At 37.9% G+C, this 27,253-nt stretch overlaps 1 protein-coding gene across 9 annotated transcripts in view; it reads left to right on the top strand.

The window, feature by feature from the left end:
* The first annotated feature begins 11,296 nt into the window (after window positions 1–11,296).
* NAALAD2 (N-acetylated alpha-linked acidic dipeptidase 2) overlaps window positions 11,297–27,253 on the top strand; it is a 61,354-nt gene continuing 45,397 nt past the window's right edge. The window contains exons 1-5 of one of the 9 annotated variants that reach the window (XM_070623918.1): window positions 11,297–11,554; window positions 11,654–11,881; window positions 13,816–13,919; window positions 17,231–17,364; window positions 18,089–18,200. In XM_070623918.1, the coding sequence (XP_070480019.1) occupies window positions 13,855–13,919; window positions 17,231–17,364; window positions 18,089–18,200 (311 nt within the window). In that variant the 5' untranslated portion in view covers window positions 11,297–11,554; window positions 11,654–11,881; window positions 13,816–13,854. Of the gene's footprint in view, window positions 11,555–11,653; window positions 12,163–13,815; window positions 13,920–17,042; window positions 17,365–18,088; window positions 18,201–25,762; window positions 25,894–27,253 lie in introns of those variants that run through there. The other 8 variants (XM_070623920.1, XM_070623922.1, XM_008531685.2 and 5 more) reach the window with 8 other exon arrangements.

Raw genomic sequence — 27,253 nt, 5'->3', positions numbered from 1 at the left:
GAATTTAGGTCAAGGTTCCTTTTTGTGCCTGTGGACATCCAATGCTCCAGCACCAATTGTTGAAAAGGCCATCGTTCCTCCTTTGAATTGCTTATGCAGCCTTTTAAAAAATCAAATAGGCATATTTTTGTGGATCCATTACTTTTTAATAAAATGAAAACTTAATATTCACCAGTTATGGAAGTTTAACTTATTTTTAGAAGGTATACTTCTGAAAACAGAATAAAATACTTTCACAGGTCAAATCAGTCAAAATACATAGTACTATTTCCTTTAAACATTAAAATGAAAAATAATTCGAACAACTAAAATCATCATCCAAGACTGTAAGTAGTAAAAACTTATTATTAAGTTAAATTGCTTTATTCTATACATTAGAATGAGGCCCATTGTATCCTTGAATAAGCGAAAGTTTAGTTCTTTAATTTGAGGCTGGAATGGATGCACTACTGCCACCTTGTGGAAATATTCTCCCATTACAGGCTATTATAAAAAGCAATGAGGCGTGTAATCCTTGCAGGAGCCATTTTCTGCTTCCCCAATTTCTTTTTTTTTTTTCTTCTTTGTTTTTTAAAGACATTCTCTGCTCTCCCTCAAGATTCCTTTTTTTTTTTTTTAAGATTTTATTTTTCCTTTTTCTCCCCAAAGCCCTTCGGTACATAGTTATGTATTTTAGTTGTGGATCATTCCAGTTGTGGCATGTGGGATGCCGCCACAGCGTGGCCTGATGAGCAGTGCCATGTCCACGCCCAGGATTCCAACCGGCAAAACCCTCGGCCGCGGAAGCGGAGCGCGCTAACTTAACCACCAAGACACGGGGCTGGCCCCCCCAGTTTCTTAAATATGATGCAACTTTAGAGAGGCTTTTTTTCCTTTCTTCAAAACAATTGTAGATATTTGCACCAAGGAACTGAATTTGTGGTCATCTATTTTAATAGAAAGTTTAATTTGTTAAATGTGTGTCTGATAATAATTCTGTTCAACATTAAAACTACAAACCAAACTGGAGTTTTTTTTCCGGTGAAAAATGAAAGTTGATTCAAAAAGTTATAAAAATTCAAAGTGCTAAAAATATTCCAATTAATCTTGAAGAAGACATTTTGAAGGACTCGTACTCAGGATATTAACTTATTTTAAGAACTTGAGCCCCATCGGAGTTTGTATGTTTTCTAGACCAGTGCTTCTCCAAAATGAAGTACCTTTGAGTCATGTGGGTATCTTGTCAAAATGCGGATCCCTACTGAATAAATAAAATGAAGCCTGAGACTGCTCCCAGGTGATACTGATCTGATCTTTGACACACATTTTGAGTAACAAGGTTATAGGCTAGTGGTTTGCAGCCCTAGCTGCATACTTACCTGGGGAGCTCTTAATTATACCAATACCTGGGATCAGACCAATTAAATTAGAATCTCTGGACTGGGCTCCAATCATCAGCATGTTTAAAGCTCTCAGGTGATTCTGATGTGCAATCATTATGTTCTAAGCTTGAGACCTATTGTGTAGAGAGAAGCAGATATCTGCAAGTTAAAAACTACAAGGAGTAGCAATGTCTTTATCCTCCTCTTGAAAACCTCAAATGAATGTCAAAGTTGGGACAGATGTAGACACAATACAAAAATTATCCTGAAAATACCCAACACTAAAGGACACTGATAGACATTTGTAGTCAACCTGACCCAAAAGGCACGAGGTCAGTTTCCTCAGACTACTATTAAAAATAAAGTAACAAATAACTGGAAAGGTATCCTGTGTTCATGGATGAGAGGAATTAATATTATTAAAAATATCAATACTACCAAAATTCATCTATAGATTCAGTGCAATCCTTATGAAGATTCCAATGGCAATTTTTACAGAAGTAGGAAAAACAATCCTAAAATTTATATTGAACTACAAAAGAGTCCCAATAGCCAAAGCAATCCTGAGAAAGAAGAACAAAGCAGGTGGCATCACACTTCCTGATTTCGAGCTATGCTATAAAGCTCTAGTAATCAAAATAGTATGATACTGGCATAAAAACAGACGGATCAGTGGAACAGAATCAAGAGCCCAGAAATAAACCCAAGCATATACAATGTACTAATATCTGACAAGGGAGCCAAGAATACTCAATGAAGAAAAGACAGTCTCTTCAATAAATGGTGCTGGGGAAATTGGATAGGCACATGTAAAAGAATGAAACTAGACCCTGATTTTACATCACTCACAAAAACTAACTGGGAATGGCTTAAAGACTTTAATGCAAGACCTAAAACCCTGAAACTCCTAAAGAAAACATAGGAACAAATCTCCTTGACATGAGTCTTGGCAATTTTTTAGATATGACATCTAAAGCACAAGCAACAAAATAAAAAATAAAGTAAGACTACATCAACCTAAAAAGCTTCTGCCCAGCAAGAAACCATGAACAAAGTGAAAAGACAACCTATGGAATGAGAAAGAAAATATTTGCAAACCATGTATCTGATAAGGGGTTACTAGCCAAAATATAAAGAACACAACGAAATAGCAAAAAACAAATTATCCAATTAAAAAAGGGCGGGCCTGGTGGCGTAGTGGGTAAGTTCGAATGCTCTGCTTCTGCAGCCCAGGGTTTGCAGGTTTGGATCCTGGGCACAGACTTACACACAACTCATCAAGCCATGCTGTGGCAGCATCCCACATATAAAATAGAGGAAGATGGGCACAGATGTTAGCTCAGCAACAATCTTCCTCAAAAAAAGGGCAAAAGGCTTGAATAGACATTTTTCCAAAAAAGATATACGAATGGCCAACAAGTACATGAAAAGATGCTCAACCTCACTGTCATTAGTCAAATGCAAATAGAAACAATAATGAGATATTGTTTCGCTCCTGTTAGAATGGCCATCAGAAAAAGATGAGATAACAAGTGCTAGCAAGGATGTAGATAAAAGGGAATCCTTGTGCACTTTTGGGGGAAAACAGTATGGAAGATCCTCAAAAAATTAAAAATAGAACTACCATATGATCCAGCAATTCCACTTCTGGGAATATATAGAAAGGAAATAAAAGCCCTAACTCAAAAAGATATCTGTACCCGTGTGTTCATTGCAGCATTATTTACAATAACTAAGACAAGGAAGCAACAGGGACAGATGAATGGATAAAGAAGTTGTGATATGTTTATATAATGGAATATTATTCAGCCATAAAAAATGAGGAAATCCTGCCATATGTGACAACATGGATAGACCTCAAGGACATTATGCTGAGTGAAATAAGTCACACAGAGAAAGAGAAATACTTTCTCACTTATATGTGGAATCTAAAAAGCAAACTCATAGAAAAAGAGATCAGATTTGTTCTTACCAGAAGAGGAGTGGGGAAGGAGGGGGGATTGGAGGAAGATGGTCAAAAGGCATAAACTTCTAGTTATAAATAAGTACTGGAGATGTAAGGTAAAGCATGATGACTATAGTTAACGCTGCTATATGATATATTTGAAAGTTCTGAAGAGTAAATCCTGAGTTCTCATCACAAGGAAAACATTGTTTGCTTTTTCTTTTTGTTGTATCTATATGAGATGACGGATGTAACTAAATTTATTGCGGTAACCATTTCACAAAATATGTAAGTCAAACCATTATGCTGTACCCCTGAAACTTGTACAGTAATGTATGTCAATTATATCTCAATAAAACTGGGAAAAAAACAGCCAAGGATGGGAAGTTATGTAAACCCATCTTGAAATCTTTTGAAGACTCAAAAGTTTTGTGCTAACCAATTCTTAAACGTGATGTGCTTTTCTGGTCGAGTTACATAAAAATGTCATTCTGTAAAAAAATAATAATAAAGTCTACTTTTTAAATAAAGCAAAGTCAAATCTTCTCAGCTAGTCTGGGTGGATCCCTTAAACACCATGCTCAGGGACCATGTGACTGATGAAGAACTTGTGTGTAGGCCAGATAAGAATTTTCTGGACACCTTGTACTGAGTAGGAATCAAAATTTCTGGATAGAGAAGCAAGAAAAAAATCAGTGTCAGTCTAAGAACCAAAAAGTTCTCTGAATTTTCCTACTTGGGTTCTGTGAACTCAAGCCTGTAGTTTATTAAAATATAATTACCTATTATAATTATACTAAGTGTTAACATAGTAGTGAGTCATAATATTGCCAACATATGAAATGGAGAAAATACTGTTTTACCTATGACACACATGGGGATATAGAGGCTCACATATAAACTTCAACTTTCAATTAACCTCTCAGGTTACTTACTCTTGAATCCATTCCATTAAAATATATATGTATGCTAATTGAGATATAACTTCTAATGTCACTCCAGGAAGCAGGAGGATCTTGGTTGGGTCCACTGTTTCTGGTTCAAGTGACTGTGCCTGAAACTTAGGAGAGCAACTACCTCCCTTGCTTTCTTTTTTATCAGCCTTGTTGAAGTATAATTGACATGCAATAAACAGCATATCTTCAAACTGCACATTTTGGTTTGATGTATAGTCTACATGTAAAACCATCACCACAATGAGGACAATGAACATCCTTCACCTGAAAGCTTCCACCTGCCACTTTGTAATCTCATCCTCTTGACCCTCCATGTTGCTCCCTTCTGGGCAACCACTGATCTGCTTCCTGTCACTAGAGATTAGTTTGCATTTTCTAGAATTATATATAAATGAATCATATATATGTGTGTGTTTTTGCCTAACTTCTTTCATTCAGCATTTATTTTGAGATTCACACATGTTGTTACGTGCATGAAATTTATTGCAGAATAAGATTTGATTGAATGGATATAACGTAGTTTAACCATTTACTCGTTCATGGAAATCTTGGTTGTTTTCCGTCTGGGGTATAACAAATAAGGCTGCTGTAAGTACTCATGTCCAAATCTTTGTATGGACACACGCTTTGATTTCTCTTCAGTGATAGCTAGGGGTGAAATGACAGAACCACATACCTCCACTTTCTGACAGGAGTCAATTAGAGCAAACCCCCATTCCTTAGACCGTCACTCAACTCCCCCAACCATAGCTCAAGTCCCATAAAAGTTTCTTTCTAATACCGTATTACTGAGACACTTCATGGTTCCCCTTGGTGTGTGTTTTCCCTCATTAAAAGGAGTCATAAACCCAACTTGTTTAATTATAGGTGTGTTCCTGGTGGTCTTCAGCTGAAGTTCCTTTCTAGGACATTTTTTCTGTTTCATCTAAATTGCCTAATTTATTCACATAAAGTTGTTCATCATATTTTCTTACTATTCATTTAATATCTGTGAATCCGTAGTGATGCCACCTTTCTCATTTCTGATATTGGCAATTTGTATCTTCTCTGCTTTTTTTCCTCATCAGTCTGCCTAGAGGTTTATCAAGTTTTTTGACCTTCTCAAAGACCAATAGGTTTTGTTTTTGTTGATTTTCTCAATTGTTTGTATTTTCCAGATCATTGATTCCTTCTCAGATTATTATTTCTGTGCTTCTGCTTACTTTGGGTTTAATTCTATTCTTTTTCTGGATTCTTAGGGTGAAATCTGAAGTCATTGACTTGAGACTTTTCTTCTTTTCTAACACAGAGGCTTTTAGGGCTACAAATTCCCCCCCTTAAGTGCTGCTTTCTTGGCAGATTTTGATGCGTTTTCATTTTAAGTTTAAAACACTTTCCAGTTTCCCTTTGTATTTCTTCTTTGAATAATAGGTGATTTAGAAGTATGCTATTTAGTTTCCAAATAACTGGGATTTTCCAGATCTTTCTGTCATTGATTTCTAATTTAATTCTATTATGCTCAGAAAATAAATTTTGTGCGATTTTCATCCTTTCAAGGTTGTCTAGATTAGTTTTATGGCCTAGAATACGAACTATCCTGTTAAACGTTCTGTGCACAATTGAAAACAATGCATAATCCGCTATTGTTGGGTAGAGTGTTTTATAAATGTTAGTAGCTCAAGCTGGTTGATAGCATTGCTCTGTCTTCTCTATCTTTATTGATTTCACGTCTATTTGTTCTACCAATCATTGACAGAAGAGCATCAAAATCTCCTACTACACTTGTAGATGTGTTGATCTCATCTTGCAGATCCATCAGTGTTTGCCTCATGTATTTTGAAGGTCTGTTAAGCAAGTATGTAAATGTTTAGGATCATTGTGTGCTCTCATGACTTGACCATTTTATCATTCTACAATGACTACCTACCGCAATAAAAGAATTGGGAAAAAAAAGAATTTTTTATTGAAATTGAAGAAAAGTGCACTAAAATAAAAACAAATTTCAACATCTTTTTTATTATAACCCCAAACATCATATATATACTAAAAAAAATGAAATAAAATAACATGACCTACCTATTTTTGCTAATATTCTCTGCTCTTAAATATACGTTCTCTGATATAGTAAGAGCCAATCTTGCTACTACTTTGCTTAGTTTTATCAAGTTACTTGCTTTTTTCATCCTTTTACTCTTAACCAGTTTGCCTTTATATTTAAAGTGCATTTTTTATAGGACACATATAGGCCAGATATTTTATTATTGTTTCTGTACATTTTACTTTTACATATATCATAAATCCCACACTACACTGGTATTATTTTTGTTTAAATAGTCAAATATCTTTTAAAGAGTTTTGAGTATGAAAGATGATCAATTGCTAAAGCAAGGACACTAATCTCATCTGTCTCATATCCTATTGTATCATGGATATATTTTAAAATTTTTTATTTTAATTTAAAAAATTGTTTTATATTTCCTGTCTCTCTTCCTATTGCATATAAAATGTAAACAGGACATGAGGTTGGTGGTTAGCTTTTCAGTTTTGTTTACAGGATGAGACCGTTGAGATGGAATCACGAGCAAACTAGAGGAAGGATGGGCATCTGCTACAAACGCTAGACTTGCCGCTGGTCGCAGTAACTCTGAGACTTTGAGTTGACTCCTCCCACTGTGAGAAAGCACCTCTATTTCTCTTTGTCTGTCAAGATCAACCACTCTAGACCAGTGGTTCTCAAACTTGAGCTTGATCAAAATGCCCCTAGAAGACTTGTTAAACACAGATTGCTTAGTTTCCAGTTCCATAGTTCCAGGTTCGGCCCGAGGATTTGCACTTCTAACAAGTTGTCAAGTGATATTGATGCTGTTAGTCTGGGGGTGTCACTTCAAGAACCACATCCCTAGACACTAACACATTTTTCTGTCGTTTTAGAGAAGGGGTAAGTGTTTTGTTTGTTAGGAGTGAACATTATAAAACTATCCATGGGGATGTTTCTTGGAAAAGTAACTAAAGGGAGAATAATGTGTGTGGATGTTGGGAAGGCAAAAGATGGACTAAGGATCATTTTCTGGCATGGTTTTGGTTGATTAGCACTTGCAACCCTGCTCTTTGTTTGTGGAATATTACACTATGTGATTCTTCACAGTCTCAGAACTCTTTCCCACTAGAGAAGCTATAAAGTCTAGACATTTCTTTTCCCTGCCCCTGGAAGCTAGGGCGCAAGCACATGATCTAAGTGTCCTGTGGTGGTGGTCGCAATTTTCTCTAGAGCAAGTGCTACACAGCAGCAGGGTTAGTGTCATCCAGTGTCCTGCTCCTGTAGACAACATCCTCACCAAATTATGCCTGGGACATAGTTGTGCCATAGTTATGGGTGCCTGGCTGCCTTGATTTCCGCCCACTTTTTAAAAATTTTTGATTTTCTAATCTTTCCAGAGATTCAATGAGCTAATATTGCTTTTCTGCTGAAGTTAGTCAGAGTCAGTGCATGTTGCTTGCAAAATAGAACCTGACAGATACCAAAAGCACAGGCCAATGATGATGCACATTACAGGTAACACAGTTCACAATGAGGTGTTTTTTTTAATATAGTAGGTTTTCTGTTATACTCTACATTGCAGATTAAAGTACATCGGACCTCATTTTTTTTTCTTTTGGTATAAAAAATTACTAAGTTAAACCGTAAGTATGGATGTCAGTGACTTCATATAGTTATACTTTTCATTATCACATTTCTGAAAATTTTTATTAATATTTATACTTTTAAAGAGAAACATCAAGAGAACTCTATTTTTACAGAGAAGGACTTTGAAAATGAAAAAGAAATGAAGGCAAATCAACTTGAAAGGATAATGGCTCAGAAATATGAAATATAGAATAATAAACTTCTAAGACATCTGAGACATTTCTGTACTAGAAATAAAATTGTGTAAAATTATTTTTTCTTTAAATTTTTAAATATTTGCAAATAGGAAATTGAGAAATGTACAAAATTGTTGATTTACATTTTTTGACTTAAATTGGACAGATTTGGGTAACTTCAGAGTCTTATAACTCTTGTTTTCTTAAATAGATATAGTGTGCGTATATGAGTGTATTGTGCTTTTCTCATTGATTAAAAGTAGACTGAGTTGGAAGTGAATTGCTTTTTCTCTCCAAAATGAATGGAATCGCACTGCACTTAAACTCCTATCTAGAGTTTGCTACACAGGCTTTGTGAATAAGGCTGACCGGGAACCCATCAAATTCAATGGCTTGAGCCCCTGACAATAATTTTTCCTCCTCGGAGATCATTCTGTGAAGGCATGCTACGTGTTGCTCACCAGAAGAGCAAGAACCGCTGACTCCCTGCAATTTACACCTTCTGAATACAGGACTTCAAAAATTCAACAAAAGGAGTAAGTTGAGAAGAATGAACCTTCACTATTAAGCAAATTTTGAACAGTTTGTTTAACTATATTCCTATAGGACAAATACTAGTAACTATAAATCCCTCTCCATTAGGGTGTTGGTTGAAAAGCCCTTGGCTCAGTGTTCTGAGCCATCTCTGTTAGGATTCTGGTTTAGGCTCTCTTCCTTTCTTTGCTTTGTTTATCTTCCTACTCTGATCTGCTTCTGTGTCCTATGATATGCACATCCTAAACTGGTGATAACCCTGTGTCAGAGCTGATATACTAATTATGGAGGTGGTTAGAATAAAAGCTTTACTTTAAAATATTTTATTGAATTTTGAAAGTCTCACAAACTTACAAAAAGTTGCAAATATAGTACAAAGATCGTTTGTTTTTCCAGAACTATTGAAGAGTAAATTATTTTTCTAAGCCTCATCACTTTTGAATACTTTAGTGTGTATTTACTACGAATAAGGGTGTTCGCCTACATAACCACAATATAACCATCAAAATCAGGAAATTAATGCATTACTGCATTTAATACTCAGACCCCATTCAAGATTTGCCAGTTATCCCAATAATGCCCTTTATAATAGATGGAGTCAACTCAGAATCTTGAGTTGCATTTATATATCACATTTTCTTTATGCCTTCATTCACTGAGTGATATTTAGGTTATTTCCATGTCTTGGCTATTGGAAATAATGCTGCAATGACCATGAGTGTGCATATCTTTTTGAATTAGTGTTCTCATTTTCTTCAGATAAAAACTCTGGGGCTGGCCCCATTGCCGAGTGGTTAAGTTTGTGTGCTCCGCTATGGTAGCTCAGGGTTTTGCGGGTTTGGATCCTGGGTGCAGACGTGGCACCGCTGGTCAGGCCACGTTGAGGTGGCATCCCACGTGCCACAACTATAAGGACCCACAACTAAAATATACAACTATGTACTGAGGGGACTTGGGGAGAAAATACAGAAAGAAAAGAAAAGAAAAGAAAAGGAAAAAGAAGATTGGCAACAGTTGTTAGCTCAGGTGCCAATCTTTAAAAAAAAAAAAAAAACTCAGAAGTGGCATTTCTGAATCATTTGATAATTTTATTTTTAATTTGAAGGAGTTGTTTTAATTACAGGCAAAACACCCTTTTACCTGGATAAGATGCCATCTTTCAATGCCTACAGATCAAGCATCCAAAGCAATTTTTAAAGTAGAAGGTAAACAGGAATTGCCTGTCTAAATTCTATATTTATACGTCAATTTTAAATTTGGTTTTGCCAAAACTAATCAAATAAGAAAAGGTATAAAACTCAGGAAAGCTGATCATTCTTAAGGGTAGAGTCTTTCTCCTTGGCTGTATCTCGCTGGGGTGAAGAGGTCTCTGAAGACCAATAAATTCTAAGGACAGAATCGTTCTTCTCTAAGCAATACAGAAAACTCAGAGTTTTGATATTAAGATGCCAGCTTTATAGTTTGCCTGCTCACCACACCCCTTTTCCTCACAAAGCTGACAACAAGGATGACCAGGATAATGGTCCTGGGGTCAAATCATCTTTCTGAGTTGATTGGAGTTAAGTGTTTTTAAAATCTTTGTGAAGAAAAACCTGTGACAATGTCTACAGATGGCTATAATCATTTTTGGATTTTTCTTTTACACATTTAAAGTCCAGCTATATTTATTTATTTAGTTCCAGGGCATTTTATTCTTCAGTATGCAAGCTACACTCAGATATTTTGTTCCAACTTAAAGGAACTTCTATGAAATATTCTAATAACATTCTTATTTAGGAAAAGAGACTTTACAGAGGAGTAAATAAAACGTCCATGTTGGTTAGAGATTTAGTTTTGTTGTGGAAGCATGACCCGTGTTTTAGGAATTAGGATAGACAGGTTGCTAAAATTTTGTTCTGTGTGAAGGCCAGAGCATTCACTGATCCAGTGATTTCCCATCCCCTTGGACCACACCATGGTTCTCTTACCTTTGTCTCTTCTTCCTTGGATCTTTTCAGCCTCTTTCTAAGTACAAACCAGAGTCCTCAATAACTTCACCACTCAATCATCTGAAAACCTGTTTCACTTACTAATAGCTTTGCTTGTCTGGGTGTAAGAAAAAGAAGGCATTCTGCATGAAAGCTGGTAGTAGCGAGAAGCCTGGCAAATGTCTGGCAGTGTTTCTCAGGGTGGTCTGACATTGAGAGAACAGAGAATAAGCTCTGACTCCCAATTACTGGCAATGCAGTTTAGGGAATTATAGGAATAGTCTTCATTATAAATAGGGCTTGCAGAATAGGATTTGTATTGCTTTTATGAATTATATTGTCCTTGGTCAGTCTAGCTGGTCAAAAAGTGTTACTGGTTGAGGCTGGCCTGGTGGTGCAGCAGGTAAGTTCACAGGTTCTGCTTCGGTAGCCTGGGGTTCGCCAGTTCGGATCCCAGGTGCGGACCTACGCACCACTTGTCAAGCCATGCTGTGGCAGGCATCCCACATAAAATAGAAGAAGATGGGCAGTGACGTTAGCTCAGGCTAATCTTCCTCAAAAAAAAAAAGTTATGGTTAATTAAGGAGTCTTAGCTCACTGGAGTAAAAACATGAAATAAATTTAGTTTTTCCAATAACTGCTCCTAATTATAAAATTATTGAATATCCCTTTCTTGCTGTTTTACCTTGTTAGGGAGCTTTGGACACTACTTTGGAAGAAGGCCAGGAACTTCCTTGGCTATTTGCCATTTACTAATACCTCCTTCATCTGTAGACATATGGACGTACTACACTGTCACTAGGGGAGCACAGCCTCCCTTTGGGATTGTCTGGTTCTTTATGATGCTGGTGATCTCTGCTGATGTGGTTTTCTGGTCTCTGTGCATTTGATTTGCATGTGTTTCCTTGTTGTCTTACCTTGAAGGGAGGCAACATTCAAAAGCTAGATCAAGTGAGTTTGGTTGCCACTTTGAGTCTGAATTTTGTTTTTAAGTTTAATGAGAAAGCTTGGAAGGATATTAATAATAACATGATCTGATTGCTACTTTAGGAAGAAAACTCTACTGAGTCAAAGATGGTCTGTACAGGAGCATCAGTGGAGGCAGACACCACTTCCGGGGCTGTCATACAAGTCTAGAAGAGAGACGACTGTGGCTAAGATTAGAGGAATACTGGTGTAGCAGCTGGATTCAAGATACATTTTGATTGCAGAGCTCATAAAACTTACTGGTGGATTGAATGCAAGGTGCGAAAGAAAACGAAGAACAAAGGACCAGAGGTGCACCCCAAATCTATAAAACAGCCATTAAAAACACTGCTGAAGGTGGGAGAACATCTGGGTGCTCCACTGGGGACAATAATGAGAATAGGAAGTAAATGATATGATCCGAGGGTAGCAAATTCAAAAGAGAAAACACAGTGGAATAATGGTGGCAGAGCAAAGATCCATCTTTCCTCTCTGACCCCATAAGTCTGCATGGACTTTTTTCCTTTTCCCCATGAGTGGAAATTTATCTGGTTTTAGGGAAAGTGGTATCATCAAGTGAAAACAGATGTCAGGTAAGGTGGAATCTAGAAAGGGCTTTTAGAAGGGAGATCAAGAATGTAGAGAGATTTATTCATCATCTAATGATACTGAAGGTACACAGGGACTGAGAATGTAAATGAGGCTAGAGGATGAGAATGTTGGCAGGAAAAGCATGAGGGGTCCCCTGATCCTAGCACTATTAGGTAAAAGTTATCATGGGAAATAGCTGAAGGCATATGCTAATGATACGGGATGAGAAATGTTGAGCAGCAATATTTGGTTTAAAAGGCAAATAATATAACTTACCTGTGCCAAGGTGCCACCTGGAATGTTAGCATCATGGTACACACATCCCGTGTTGAAAGGAGGGCATAGGTGAGGGTCATCTCTCTGTTTTACACTTTAACTTGGTGAGTCTTTTCTAATTTCTACATTTGCTGTTGAGTAGAGTAATTGTGACATCAGAAGGAAAACATCCAATCATGGTCTTCTGCTTTTCTTTGAAAATTTCTTCTCACTCATTTTTCTTAGTCTTTTACCCTTTTCTCATATGTACACTTCTTCTTCTGTCTCACTTCTCATCTGCTCTATAGGTTATGGTATATTGTGCAATATACTAACATTGTAACATCTCATTTTAAGTTTAAAACTGATTTCTGGCAGTTTTTGGGCCAAGGATTTTAGAAATACTCAGCTGGAATGTATTTCTTGTCATGAATCTCAGCCATATGATATCAAAATTTCACTATTTTGAAAGTGAACATTGTTGTCTGGATGGCCAGACCATCATGTCACCTTGTGACAACATTAATGGCATCATATCTATATCTGTACAGCAAGCATCTAGGTGATCCCTTTCGTATGAAAGATAAGGCAACATCTTCAAACTAAACATGAAATTTGTGGGGCCAGCCCGGTGGCGCAGTGGTTAGGTTCACACGTTCCACTTCTCGGCCACCCAGGGTTTGCCAGTTCGGATCCCGGGTGTGGACATGGCACTGCTTGGCAAAAAGCCATGCTGTGGTAGGCGTCCCACATATAAAGTGGAGGAAGATGGGCACGGATGTTAGCTCAGGGCTGGTCTTCCTCAGCAAAAAGAGGAGGATTGGCAGTAGTTAGCTCGGGGCTAATCTTCCTCAAAAAAAAGAAAAGAATAAAACATGAAATTTGTGACAGCTAAACATTATTCCTTCTCTATTAAATCCTCAATATTGGTATGTTTATTAAGGAATTTACATATGCTGCTTTATTAGTACATATGTCACACTTTCTTTTCAAACTTTGCTATGACCCACTTGATGGGATTTGAACTTTGTACAAGATTGCCTCTTCTAGGATGTGAGAAGAGGGGGAAAAAGGATTATATAAGAGCAGTTTACCTTTACGAATGGAGAAGATAAGTGCGTTTTGTCCTGTCAGAGGCTCACTGAATAATGAACAGATTGTATGTGTTAAAGAGTTTTATTGAGAGATTGGTTCTCCAATACTGAGTTTCTTACACACTTTTTAGCTTTGAAGGAAACGTTGAAAGTGGTTGGCATAAATCAACAATGTTGCGTTATTAAGTATGCTTTGCAAGATGCGAATATCTTCTAAGATGCTAATAATTAGAAACTGTGATAGCAGCCTTCTGTTATAAGCTTAATTAAGATGGAGTAATGAATCTGTATCTGTATTAACAAAAGGCCAAAGATTTGTTGAACCAGCTAACTGGACATTTTACAATGGATTGGCAAGACAAAGTTTGCAGATGCCACCTATTGAGGCAGCGACAACATTCACGTTTAAGGTAATACTGCTCCTTCTTAGAATGCTTTACACCTAATTACATATTCAATATTTGCCTTCTCATTGTTCTGGAGGCTTCCTAAAGGCAAAGATCAGATCCTCAGAACTTTTCACAATGGCTGGCATGCTATAGCCTCTCAATAAATATTGATTGAATGAATCATCTAATTTTAACTTGGGAAGACTAATCAAGTTGGGAAACTGCTAATTACTGCACTGATTTCTTCTATTAGTCAAACTTTAACTAGCTATACAAATTGAGATAGGAGTAAGAAAAGAACAAATTTCACAAATAGGCTAGTCATTTTAATCATTCGTTTCTACCTTCCCTTTCTCCAACAAACCTTTTTCTAGACATGATTTTGATCTGCCTTTTGAAAGAGATATAGTTAATAGCGCGTGGTCCCATGGGTAGCAGATAGAAAAAGCCAAGGGTCTAGGAATTAATAAATTATATAATCAATCCTCAAAAGATATGTGTGTAACACTTCTTTGTGTATGCTGACACAAATAATATTTTATATCATTTGTGGCATAGAGGAGACCCTTGTTACCCAACCGTTAAAGTAGAAATTGGATATTTATTAAAATTCCAATATTATTTAGTAATAAAACATATAAAAATAATCCAGGATGTGTGAGGGAAGTGTTTCTTAAACTATGAGGAGTAGAGCTACGTCATTGGCTATTGCTTCTGTTTGAATAACTTCATTCTAACCTGCTGCACATGCTGCTGTGTGGGGAGGGGGGTTGCTTATTTAATGATAATATCTTTTTTAAAGGTGGTCTTCTATAAAATAGAAAATGCTGGAGGCATCAGTTGAGGAATGACAAAAGGCCTAGTAGCCAATAGAGCTGGAGTTAGTTTGGGCTTTAACAACACACAAATATTTTGAAATTCATTATACCACTAAAGATATTTGGTTCAAAGTTAACTATCAGGGATTCTACAAAGGTTCCAAGGGATAAACTATCAGATACACCCATCAACAACTACAGCGCAAGAAAAAGAAACTGGACTCTCTGGGAACTTGTTAGGAGCAAAGAAAAATGCCTTAACTAAGATCCTCAGGGCCTCAGACAATGCAGCGAAGACTGGCAGTATAACCACAGCCAGACTGGCCCCTCCATAGTCCACTTCGGAGGCAACTTTGCTTTGGCTGCAAAACTGCTTTTGGTTGGATATGAGGAATCTAATCAGGTATTGCTAAAGATCTCTTCCAGGGTTAAATGGACGGATGCAGGAGTCCTATCTACAAGGACCACCATTTGCAAACCTTCTAAATACTTTTAAAGAGAAATGCTCTATAAATGTCATAAGAGGAGGAGGACAGGCAGCGTGACATTGCCGAGAATCTACCATCAGTTACAGTAAAAGGCACTTTCAATGGTTAATCTTATTAATTTTGTCAACCTGCAAAAACAGAAACCAGTTGAAGAGGCAAAGCATTTATTTGGGGACAAAGAATTGCAATTCAGGGACCACAGATTCAGGTAGAAACACAAATCGTGTCCCCCTAGGGAGTAAAAGTCAGGGGCTGTTAAAGGCAAAGAAGGGAGGTTGCATTACAAAGAATTTTAATTGGAGTTGGAGGCAGAGAGCGAGCCTTGGCTAAACATTGATTGACTATTGATTCTTTCTTTGAAAGGCCACAATCCTCAGTCTTTGTGATCAGGATGTCTGTGCTCTTGCTGACTTTTCAAACAATTGCTCATAAAACAATTGTCGTTTTGGCCCAGATTGAGATTCAAGACAGTAAAGCAGTTTGTCTGGAAAGGCAGCTCCTGCTCAATTTTAAAATGGTTCCACTATAATGAATTTTAACAATTTGAACCTATACCACACTAGTGAGGCAGGGAAAAACCCCAGTTACAGAAGAAGAAATGAGAATTCCAGAAATGTGGAGACTTGTTCAGTTAAGGGGAAACAAAAGAGTTCAGTCTCATCAGTGTTGATGTTGAAACGTGGTTAAGGAATTGTCGACGAAAATAATCCATAACCAATCCATAAATGAAAATTTGGGAGAGTTTATTCTGAGCTGAAATCTGAGGACCATGGCCCGGGGCCTTTCTTCCCGAAGGAAGAAAGGGCACCAAAGAAGTGGGGTGCACAGAGTGGTTATATACCCCCAGAGAGGATGTTTCACATAGGATTGAAATGTCCTTTTTACAATAGTGGCGAGACTGCTGTGTCAGCACAGCGATTGATGGAAATAGCAGGTAGGTCTTCTGTCTCAATGAACACAGCAGGGTGGCAGTCTGTTGTCTCCAGCTGAGTGGCCACAGGTGAGCTGGGTGGTCAAAGGTGAGTGCAGCAATCAGTTCCTAGCCTAAGGAAAGATGCTTATCCCTAAAAGAAGTGAGGTATACAGAGTGGTTACATACCCCCAAACAGGATGTTTCACATATGATTGAAATCTCCCTCCCACAATAGTCACAAGACTGCCCTGTCGGCACAGCACTTGATGGACACAGCAGGTAGTGGGTCTGCTATCTCAGGAGGGCGTAGCAGGAGGCAAGTCTATTGTCTTCAGCTGGGTGGTCACAGGTGAGTGCAGCAATCAGTTTCTAGCCTAAGGAAAGATGCTTAATCCTTAAAGAAATGCCAACGTTGGGAGGGGGAGGGAAGTTGCACCTTTATCTCAAGGGCCTTTTGCTCATGCCATAGGGAATCTCTAAAGCAGATATACAACTCATGCTCAAGGGCCTTGGTCAGGCCCTTTCGGAAAGACAAGGTCAGGCCGAATTAGGTTTACACCAAATGGCTTCCTCATATACCCCAATATAGCCTATTACTTGCCATTTTTATTTGTCAGAACTAATGTGTTTTGGTCCAGCAGCCAGGACTAGAAATGCTTCCCAAGCAAGAGCAGTTAGAAATGAGGACAGAGAATTTGGCAGCGGGGTAATCAACAAGGAAGAAAACGCAGAACTTTAACGCACTTCACAGTCGAAATTCAGCATTTTCTGGGTGAGCGTGGCAAAGAAGCGGGTCAGAACAACTTTAGGAAACAATTAGGGACATTTTCAGGAGCTCCCCACACACACTTTGTCCGCATTACTGCAGGATCAACAGAATGGAAGTTGCCTGCCCGTAGGAAGAATATGTCTCCTCCCCTTGCAGGGCTTCCTCTCTTCCTCTGTCCCCTAGAGGTCCCCAGGGGACCTAAGCAGCCAGGAGTGGTTTGGCGCTGCGTCTGGACCGACCTGGAGCGCAGAGGCGGGGCTTTGCAGACGGTCTGCGGCTGACACAGGCTCCCGGGCCGCCGGAGCGCTCACTGCACTCCAGGCGCGCTCTCTGTTCTTCCGCAGCCCGGAGGCTTCCCACTGCAGCCGGCGCCCTAAGGTCAGTGCCCAGGAAGCCATGGCGAAGTCCAGGGGCCGCCTCTACCTTTGGATGTGCTTGGCTGCAGCGCTGGCATCTTTCCTGGCGGGATTCATGGTGGGTAAGTGCACGAACCCCTTCCCCCAGCCCGTTGCTGGTGTTCCTCCCTGCAGCCGCCCCTCAGCGGGGAAAGCGCGGGGAAAGCGCGGAGCTGCGGTGCTTGGGCTGGGTGTGGGCTCGCCTGGCCAGCTGAGCCCCCTCGGCCTGGCGAACTCCGGAATTTCGGCAAAACTGGAAACCGAATGGAATGCATTTTAGCCTTTCTGATAAAGTGTGTCTGAAATTCAGATTTATTAAATACTCACTGAGTTTAGGGTAATGTTATGGGCCGTGGAAAGACAATTTAGAATTGTCAGTATCCGAAGGGATGAAAAAGATAATTTCATTTCCAAGCACCATTAATGAGTCAAAACTTGCCACTAATATGGGCAGCACTGCAGAAACTGCCTTTCCCTCATCATTTATTAAATTAGTATTTGTGGAATGCTCCTGTGTGTCAGGCACTGTGCCAAGAACCAGATACCTCCCGCCACCCCAGCACAAGAAAGACAGAGATCCATGCCTTGATGCCTAACATCCCTCATATAAAACTCGTTTTAACCAACTCAAAATTATATTACACAGCAGAATTTGAAGGTTTTCTGCATTTAATGTGAATATTTTTGTAAATATCGTCATGATCTATTTCTTAGGGAAGGGCTATTTTTTGGCTTCTAGTTTTTGTAAAAGTCAAAAGCAATTATGTGTGTATGTGGTGTGCATCCGTGTATGTATTCTTCCCCCAGGCTGGTTCATTAAACCAATCAAAGAAACAGCCACTTCACTGCGCTATCATCAGAGTATACGGTGGAAACTGGTATCCGAGATGAAAGCTGAAAATATTAAATCATTTCTTCGGTAAGTTTTGCATATTTGATTTTAAAAATAAAGTGGTTAAAATATTGCAGAGTGAGAAGTGTATTAAAACTGGTTATCTTCATGTGGGTAATCTTCTTTGTGTGAGATTACGATATCACACCAATATATGATAATTTAAAATGTCCATTTAAACTACTCTTAGGATAAAATCTATTTGAACGTTGCAGGAGTGAAGTCTTTCCTGCCTAACTTCATCTACAGAAAAAGTATCTGGTTGCTTTGTTAGATGTTTCAACTTCATGTAACTTTGGACTGCAACTGAATGTTGTTCTTTGTTCCTCGTGCCTGGGCTTAATCAGCGATTTTATTTAAATGTCTTATTCTGTCAGGAAGTTTAGATGGTTGTAAACTCTGGTTTAGAGGAAAGAGATTAGAGTTTCAGATTGTGTCTGCCACAGATTAAACTTTATCCCATGTTACAAATATAAGTAACACAAACAGGACAAAATGAAAGCAAAAGGGTCAGTGCAAATCCACCAGTCTCTAAGCATGAAAAAGAGTGATGTTCAGGGCAGTGATTATGAGCTCCCTGAAGGTAATGACCATGACATTTATTTCTATCTTCAGTCTCTATCAAAGTAGTGTCGTATAAAGGAGCGTCAAAAAGTGGCTTTATTGAAGTATAATTTATAAAAAATACACTGCATCCACATAAAGCCTACAATTTGAGCGTATTGACAGAGGCGTCATATACTCTACAAACCACTTCCTCAATCAAGATACAGAAAAGTGGGGTCGAGTGGTTAAGTTCGCGTGCTCCGCTGCAAGCGGCCCAGTGTTTCGTTGATTCGAGTCCTGGGCGTGGACATGGTACCGCTCATCAAACCACGCTGAGGTGGCGTCCCACATGCCACAACTAGAAGGACCCACAACTAAGAATATACAGCTATGTACGGGGGGCTTTGGGGAGAAAAAGGAAAAACTAAAAAATCTTTAAAAAAAAAGATACAGAAAATTTACAGTTTATTCTTCCCTTCACACCTGGCCCTAGGCAATCAACTGATCAGTTTTATATCACTGTGGATTTCTTTGCATTTTCTAAAATTTTGTATAAATGGAATCATACAATATGTGCTTGTCAAAATTGACTTTAGTGGAGCCATTTGAAAATGGGCTCAGAGCTGCCTTTTCAGAGAAACTGCTTTGCTGTCTTGAACCTTGTTCTGGGCCAAACCTTTGGACTGGGCCAAAATGGCAATGTTTTTTCAAGTAATTGTTTGAGAAGTCAGCAGGGGAATAGACATCCTGATCAGAAAGACAGGATTGTGGACTTTCTTAAGATAGAAATCAATAGTCAATCAATGTTTAGCCAAGACCAGACCTCTGCCTCCAACACAATTAAAATTCTTTGAAATACAACCTCCTTTCTTTGCCTTTAAAAGCCCCTGACTTTACTCCCTAGTGGGACCCTATATGAGTTTCCACCTAAATTTGTGGTCCCCAAATTGCAATTATCTGATCCCAAATTAATGCTTTGCCTCTTAAACTGGTTTCTGTTTTTGTAGGTCATCGTGCTCGTTTGTGTCTGTCATCTTTCACTCAATGTAATGATTTGAGAATTCTTCCAGGGTGTTGCATGTATCAGTATTCCATTGTATGGATATGCTACAATGTGTAGTTGATGGACATTTGGGTTATTTCTAGTTTTTGGTTATTTTGAATAAAGCTACTGTGGACATGCGTTTACAAGTTTTTGTGTGGACATACATTTTCATTTCTCTTGGAGTGGCTGTGTTGGATGATAAGCATATGTCTGGCTTTTTAAGAAAATGCCAAACAGATTTCAAAAGTGATGGTACCATTTTACATTCCTACCTATCATGTGTGAGTGTAGTAGTTACTCCGCATCCTGGTCAATGCTTAGTATTGTTGGTTGTTTTCATTTTAACCATTCTAACGGGTATGTAGTGGTATCTCACTGTGCTTTTAATTTGCATTTTCCTGATGACTAGTGAGGCAAAGCATCTTCTCAACTGCTTATTGGACATTTGTATATCTTTTTTTATAAAGTCTCGGTTCAAATATTTTCTTATTTCTAAATTGCTTTGTTTTCTTATTATTGAGTTGTAGTTCTTTATAATATTCTGGATATAATTCCTTTGCCAGACATGTACTGAGAATATTTTCTTCTGTTTTGTGGCTGGCCTTTTTGTTTTCTTAGTGGAGATTTTGAAAAGCAGAAATTTTTAATTTTCCTAAAGTGCAGTTGACCAGGTCTTTGTTTTATGTTTCATACTTTGTGTCCTATCGAACTTGGCCTGGGAGAAGTTGTGAAGACTTTCTTCCGTGTTTACTTTTAGAAGTTTTATAATTTTTAGCTTGCACATTTCAGCCAATGATCCACTTCAAGTTAATTTTTATGTCTAGTACAATGTAAGAGTTGATGTTTTTTTGTTGTTTTGTTTTTTTAAGATTTTATTGTTTCCTTTTTCTCCCCAAAGCCCCCCAGTACATAGTTGTATATTCTTCGTTGTGGGTCCTTCTAGTTGTCGCATGCGGGACGCTGCCTCAGCGTGGTTTGATGAGCAGTGCCATGTCCGTGCCCAGGATTCGAACCAATGAAACACTGGGCCGCTTGCAGCGGAGCGCACAGACTTAACCACTCGGCCACGGGGCCAGCCCCAAGAGTTGATGGTTTTTAAAATATAAATATTCACTTGTTCCTGCAACATTTGTTGAAAGAACTTTTCTTTTTCCATTGAGTTGCCTTGGCATCTTTGTCTAAAATCGCTTGATCATAAATGTGTAGGCTGTTTTTGGATTTTACATTTTCTTCCATTGATCTATTGATTTATATATCTACATATCATTGAGATGTATAGATCCACACTATCCCACAAGCCACACTATCTTGTTTAGTGTAGCTTAACAGTAAGTCTGAAAACCAGGTGGTCAATCCTACAGATTTTTCTTTCTCAAAATTGCTTTGAGTGGCTGGCCTGGTGGAGTAGTGGGGAAGTTTGAGTGCTCTACTACAGTGGCCTAGGGTTCTCAGATTTGGATTCTGGTTGTGGACCTACACACCTCTCATCAAACCATGCTGTGGCAGTGTCCCACATACAAAACAGAGGAAGATTGGCACAGGTGTTAGCTCAGGGACAATCTTCCTCAAGCAAATAGAGGAAGATTGGCAACAGATGTTAGCTCAGGCCCAATCTTCCTCACCAAAAAAGAGAAAAATAGCTTTGACTATTTTAAGTCATTTGTATTTCCAAGTAAATTTTATTTATTTTATTCTTTTTATATACATATATTTTTATTTACTTTCATCCTTTACATACTGTTTTGCATCTTGCTATTTCCTCTTCCAAATATCTTAGCTATCTTTCCATGTCATCTTTTTTTTTCCCCAAATAAATTTTCTAATCAACTTCTCAATTCCTACAAAAAAAAAAAAACGCCTGCTGGAATTTTGATTAAAATTGCATTGGATCGATAGATGAATTTTGAAGAGAAGTGACATCTTTAGAATATCAAGTCTTTCACTCTCTTTATTCATTCATCGTAGGGATATTTCAGTTTAGCTTTTCACCGCTGATGGACATTTGCATTATTCCCAGTTTTTAGCTATTATAAATAAAGCTGCTATTAACATTTATTTACAGGTTTTATGTAATCGTAGGTTTTTCATTTCTGTGGGATAAATGCTGGGTTGTATGGTAAGTACGTTTTTAGTTTTAGAAGAATCTGCCAAACTGCTTTCTAGTATAGCTGTACCATTTTATATGTTCCGTTGATATTGTCACTATTTTTAATTTTATCCCTTCCGACAGGTTCATAGTGATACGTTGTTGTGCTTTAATTTGCATTCCCCTAGTGGCTATGACATTGCGCCTCTTCTCCTGTTCTTATCTGCCATCCATGTGCCCCTTGCAGTGAAGTATCTGTTCATGTCTTGGACCTATTTTTGATTTGGATAGTTTTTTTCCTGTTGAGCTTTGAGCATTCTTTATATTTTCTAGATACCAGTCTTTTGTTGGCTTTATGGTGTACAAATATTTTTCCCAATCTGTTTTTGTCTTTTCGCATCTTAATAGGGTCATTCGCAGGTGAGAAGTTTTAATTTTCATGAGGTCCAGTTTATCAGTTTTTCTTTTCATGGATCCTGCTTTTGGGTTCGTGTCTAAGAACTCTTTGACTGGCCCTAGATCTCTTTTCTCCTTCCAAACTTTGTGGATTATATTTTACGTTGAAGTTTGTGATGCATTTAGAGTTAATTTTTGCATGAGGTGGAAGGTTTGGTTGAGGTTCATTCTTTCGCCTATGGAGGTCCAGTTGCCCTAGCACCGTTTGTTGAAAGGCTATCCTTTTCCGTTTAATTGCTTTTGCACTTTGTCAAAAATCCTGGGCATATTTGGATGAGTCTGTTTCTGGGTTCTCTGTTCTGCTCTATTGATCTATGTATCTACTCTTTGCCAGCACCACACTGTCTTGATTATTGAAGCTATATAATAAACCTTAACAGTGCGTAGAATGATTCCTCCCACTTTATTCTTTTAGACGGTTGTTTTAGCTGTTCTATATCCTTTGCCTTTTCATATAAAATATAGAATAAACATATTTATGTCTAGAAAAATCGTTGTTGGGATTTTGATAGGAATTGCATTAATCTTATGGAGTAATCTGGGACTACTTGACATTTTTACCATATCCAGTCTTCTAATCCGTGAAAAGGTAAGTCTCTCCAATTATTTAGGTCTTCTTTGATTTTTTTAATCAAGATTTTGTAATCTTTGGGATGCAGATCTTATATATATATTGTTAGATTTGTGTCTAAGTATTTCATTTTCTTTGGAAAAAATTTAAATTATATTGTGTTTAATTTCACTTTCCACAAGCCATCTTCAAATAGGGACAATTTTATTTCTGCCTTTCTAAACTTGTATACCTTTTACTTTTCTTTCTTTTGTCCTTACTGTGCTGGCTGGAATTCCAGTGCTATGCTGAATAAGTGTGATGAGAACAAACATACAACATCCTTTCCTTGGTTCTAATCTTAGGGGGGAAGCATTCAGAGTATCACCATTAAATGTGATGTTATCTATGGATTTTTATAGATGCGGTGTATCAAGTTAAGGAAATTCTCCTTTATTCTAAGATTGCTAAGAGGTTTTTTTTTTATCATGAGTAGGTATTAAATATTGTCAAATGGGTTTTCTGCATCAATTTATATATCATATAATTTTTCCTCTTTATCTGGTTAGTATGGTGATTCCTTTATTTCTTTTCTGGTTGGAGGGGGATTAAATTCTATCACGAAGGGTGTTATAATCTCCTCCAATAATGTGAAATTGTCTATTTTTTCCATTCTGTAAATTTTTTCTGTACATATTATGAGGCTTATTTTTAGGCATATACACATTGACATTGTTATGTCTTCAAGACAGAACTACCCTTTTCTATTTATGAAATGTTTTTCTTTATCTTTGGTAATCATCTCGATCTTTAAGTTTATTTTATTTGGTATGAATATAGCCACATCAGCCTTCTTGTAGTTATGTTTGTGTGATGTATCTTCTTCTATCCACTTACTTTTAACCTATCATTTTCTTTACAATTAAAGTGTATCATCTATAGAGAGTATATAATTACCACTTTTTTTTTATACATTTTGGTAATCTTAATTAAAGTGTGTCCTCTGTAGGCAGCAGATAGTAGTAACTTGCTATTTTATCCATTCTGGTAAACTATGCCTTTTAATTTGAGTATCTAGTATCTAGTAACATATAATTCTACCACTTTATTGTTTTCTGTTTGCTCCCTTTATTTTTGTTCCTTTATTTCTCATTTTCTGTCCTTATTTGGTAGTGAGGGGAGTGTTTGAAATTTTATTTCATTTCAGTTTATCTTTTGCCTATACCTCTTTGCATTGGTTTTCTTCAGTAGGTGCTGTAGGGATTACATTTTACATCTGTAACTCTTCACTGTGTTCTTAAAGTTACTGTTGTACCACTTAATATGAAAGCAGAAAACTCACATTTCTGTATGTCCGTTTACCCTCTCTTCTACCGTCCTTTATACTATAGCTGTCAAAAGTATCATGTATCCATACAGTATAAACCTCACAAAACAATGTTTTAATTTTTTCTTTGAACAGTTTATATGTATCGAAAGCCAATTAAGAGTTAAAAAATAGTATTTTCCGTTTCTCAGATATTTATTATTTCCAGTGATCTTCATTTGTTTCTGAAAATTTGGGTTATCCTATGGAATTTCGATTTAGTCTGAACAACTTTCTTTCTTTCTTTTTTTTTTCTTTGAGGAAGATTAGCCCTGAGCTAACTACTGCCAGTCCTCCTCATTTTTGCTGAGGAAGCCTGGCCCTGAGCTAACATCCGTGCCCATCTTCCTCTACTTTATATGTGGGACGCCTACCACAGCATGGCGTGCCAAGCGGTGCTGTGTCCACACCCGGGATCCAAACTGGAGAACCCCGGGCTGCTGAGAAGCGGAATGTGCGAACTTAACCGCTGTGCCACCGGGCCGGCCCCTGAACAACTTTCTTAATTTTAATCACTTTCTGTATTGTGGGGTTTGGTGGTGACACATTCTCTTAGTTTTTCTTCATCTGTAAAATCCTTATTTCACCTTAATTTTTGAAGCATATTTTTCCTGGATATACAATTCTAAGATGACCTTGGTTTCTTTTCCTTTCAGAACTTTAAATGTTTTTCCACTGTCTTCTGGCTAGTACTGTCATCTAATGAGAAGTCCATAGTCATTTAAGTTATATAACATATGTCACTTTTGTCTTTAATTTTCAGCAGTTTTACTATATACCTGGGCATAGTTTTCTTCAAATTTATTCTGTTTACAATTCTCTGAGATTCTCGACTTTGTTAATTTATGTCTTTCACTAATTTAGGAAAGTGTTTTGTTCATTATTTCTTAAAATTTTCCTGCAGCATTCTTTCTCTTCTCCCCTTCTGAGACTCGAATTAAACTCTGGAATCAGAAAAGCCAAGTGAAGTGCATGGAGTGTGGTGTATTTCCTCCCTGTCTGTCCTGTGATTTGATGGGGTCACCAAGTTCCACCTTAGTTTCCACGGATGAACTAGAACAAGCAATAATAATGAGGAGTGAAAACAGCTATACTGTCCTTATGAAGTCTGAGCTGATTTGTGACGGAGGCACGTCAGATATTAGGAAGCTAATTCAAAATGTCTGTTTTGAGGTGCTTGTTTGGAGATAAAAGAAAAGAGTCGGTAGGCAGTAGGATGGATGTCACTTGAAAAGAGGCTCAGTCCATATTTCTCATGTGGTATGGTAAAATGGCAGAATGTCTTATCACGAGAGACAGAATGCTTATATTTAAATTTATGTGAGTTAGAAGACCAGATAAAATGGTAACACTATTGAGCTCTGTCTGCAGCATAGCAGGAAGTGTCCAAAAGAAATCACCCAGAAAATTACATGAGGTGATGCTCTTGACCAAACATTAAAATTTATGTCTATTTTATCTCTGTTTTGCATGAGATGTTATGTCTGAATAGTTTGAATGACAATTATCCTGTTCGAGTTGTCTTTTCTCTCCTTTACAGCCAACTGAATACAGAAATCGCACACCAAAAATCATGACAAGAATAGAGGTAGAGTGAAAGACGTTGAATTAGGAATCCAAGACTTCAGTGAATGAAGAGGGGTGACCCACAGTTTTGACAGGACCTGGAAGGTAGAGTAGCTGGGGACATTTGACATGAGCTTTAAAAGAGTTGTTTTTGTTGAAAGAAAGAGGAAAAATATGAGGAAGAGCCAGTGGGTATTACAAAGGACTCCTGGCTGATCTTCTAGCCCTGAGATATGTGGGGCGTGAGAAATAAAACAGCCTGCAGGTAAGCAGGGTCCTCTGAGGAAACCGGTTAAGGAAGGAGGGCAAGCAAGCATTCAAAGAAGGGCCTAAGGATTTAGAATTGTCGATCACGGATCTAGAGGGTCTATGATCAGTGAAAGAGTCTAAGAGGGAAAGGGGGGGTTCAAGACTGGGTTAAAGGGGTTAATGTAGTGGGAATGATTTGATTTCTCCCCAGCCCCTTTCCTGTTGGCACAGCTGTTGCTGTGGGGTGTTTGCCCTCCGTCAAGGATTATCTTCCTTCCAGCCCAGGAATCTCTTGATTGGTCTGTAATCCAATCATTATAACTGTCTTCCCTCTGGCGATGAATAGTTTGAGAAGGCATATATGACGTCATTACCCCAATGAATGGTAGGAAAATTTAGCTGAGATCTTCTACAAAAGGCTTTCCTCTGTTAAAAGAAACCCAAAAGAGGATAGCTGTTCTTGTTTGTACTTGTTTCTCCTGAACATTAGTGTGAATATATGACACCTGAAGCTGTAAGAGCCAACCTGAGACCATGCGGAGAAATTCAGATGTAAAGTAAAGGATGTTATACCCTGCTGCTGTTCCTTTGCACTTCTTCCTTTTTTTTTTTTTTTTTGAGGAAGATTAGCTCTGAGCTAACATCTGACGCCAAGCCTCCTCTTTTTGCTGAGGAAGACGGACCCTAAGCTAACATCATGCCCATCTTTCTCTATTTGATGTGGGACACCTGCCACAGCATGGCTTGACAAGCAGTGTGTAGGTCTGCAGCCGGGATCCAAACTGGCAAACCCTGGGCCGCCAAAGCGGAACATGTGAACTTAACTGCTGTGCCACTGGGCTGGCCCCTTTTTGCACTTCTGTATTTTGTTTCAGTGGGTTACCTAGAAGATGGGAGGCAAAAGTTCATGGTAAATCCTCCATCAAAAATATTTGTTGTTTTTCCTAGTTGTAAGAATATTATCTGTTCCCTATAGAAAATAAAACAATAATGAATTATATAAAGTAGAAATTGAATAATCCCAGGCTCACTATTTTTCTATGCATGTAAAATAACTTCTGTCTATGAACACTAATAATTTTTTTCAAGTAGTGTAAGATATTAACTATCTGTAACCTGCAGTTTTCATTTAATGAGATAGAAAGGCAAAGCTTCACAGAGAAGATGCTTGAGTCCTAATGGATGATTAAGAGCTTGCAGGTGGGAAAGGGATTGA

The sequence above is a fragment of the Equus przewalskii genome, chromosome 6 (assembly GCF_037783145.1).
Source record: "Equus przewalskii isolate Varuska chromosome 6, EquPr2, whole genome shotgun sequence".
Taxonomy (NCBI): domain Eukaryota; kingdom Metazoa; phylum Chordata; class Mammalia; order Perissodactyla; family Equidae; genus Equus; species Equus przewalskii.
This window is presented reverse-complemented; position numbering and strand designations above follow the sequence as displayed.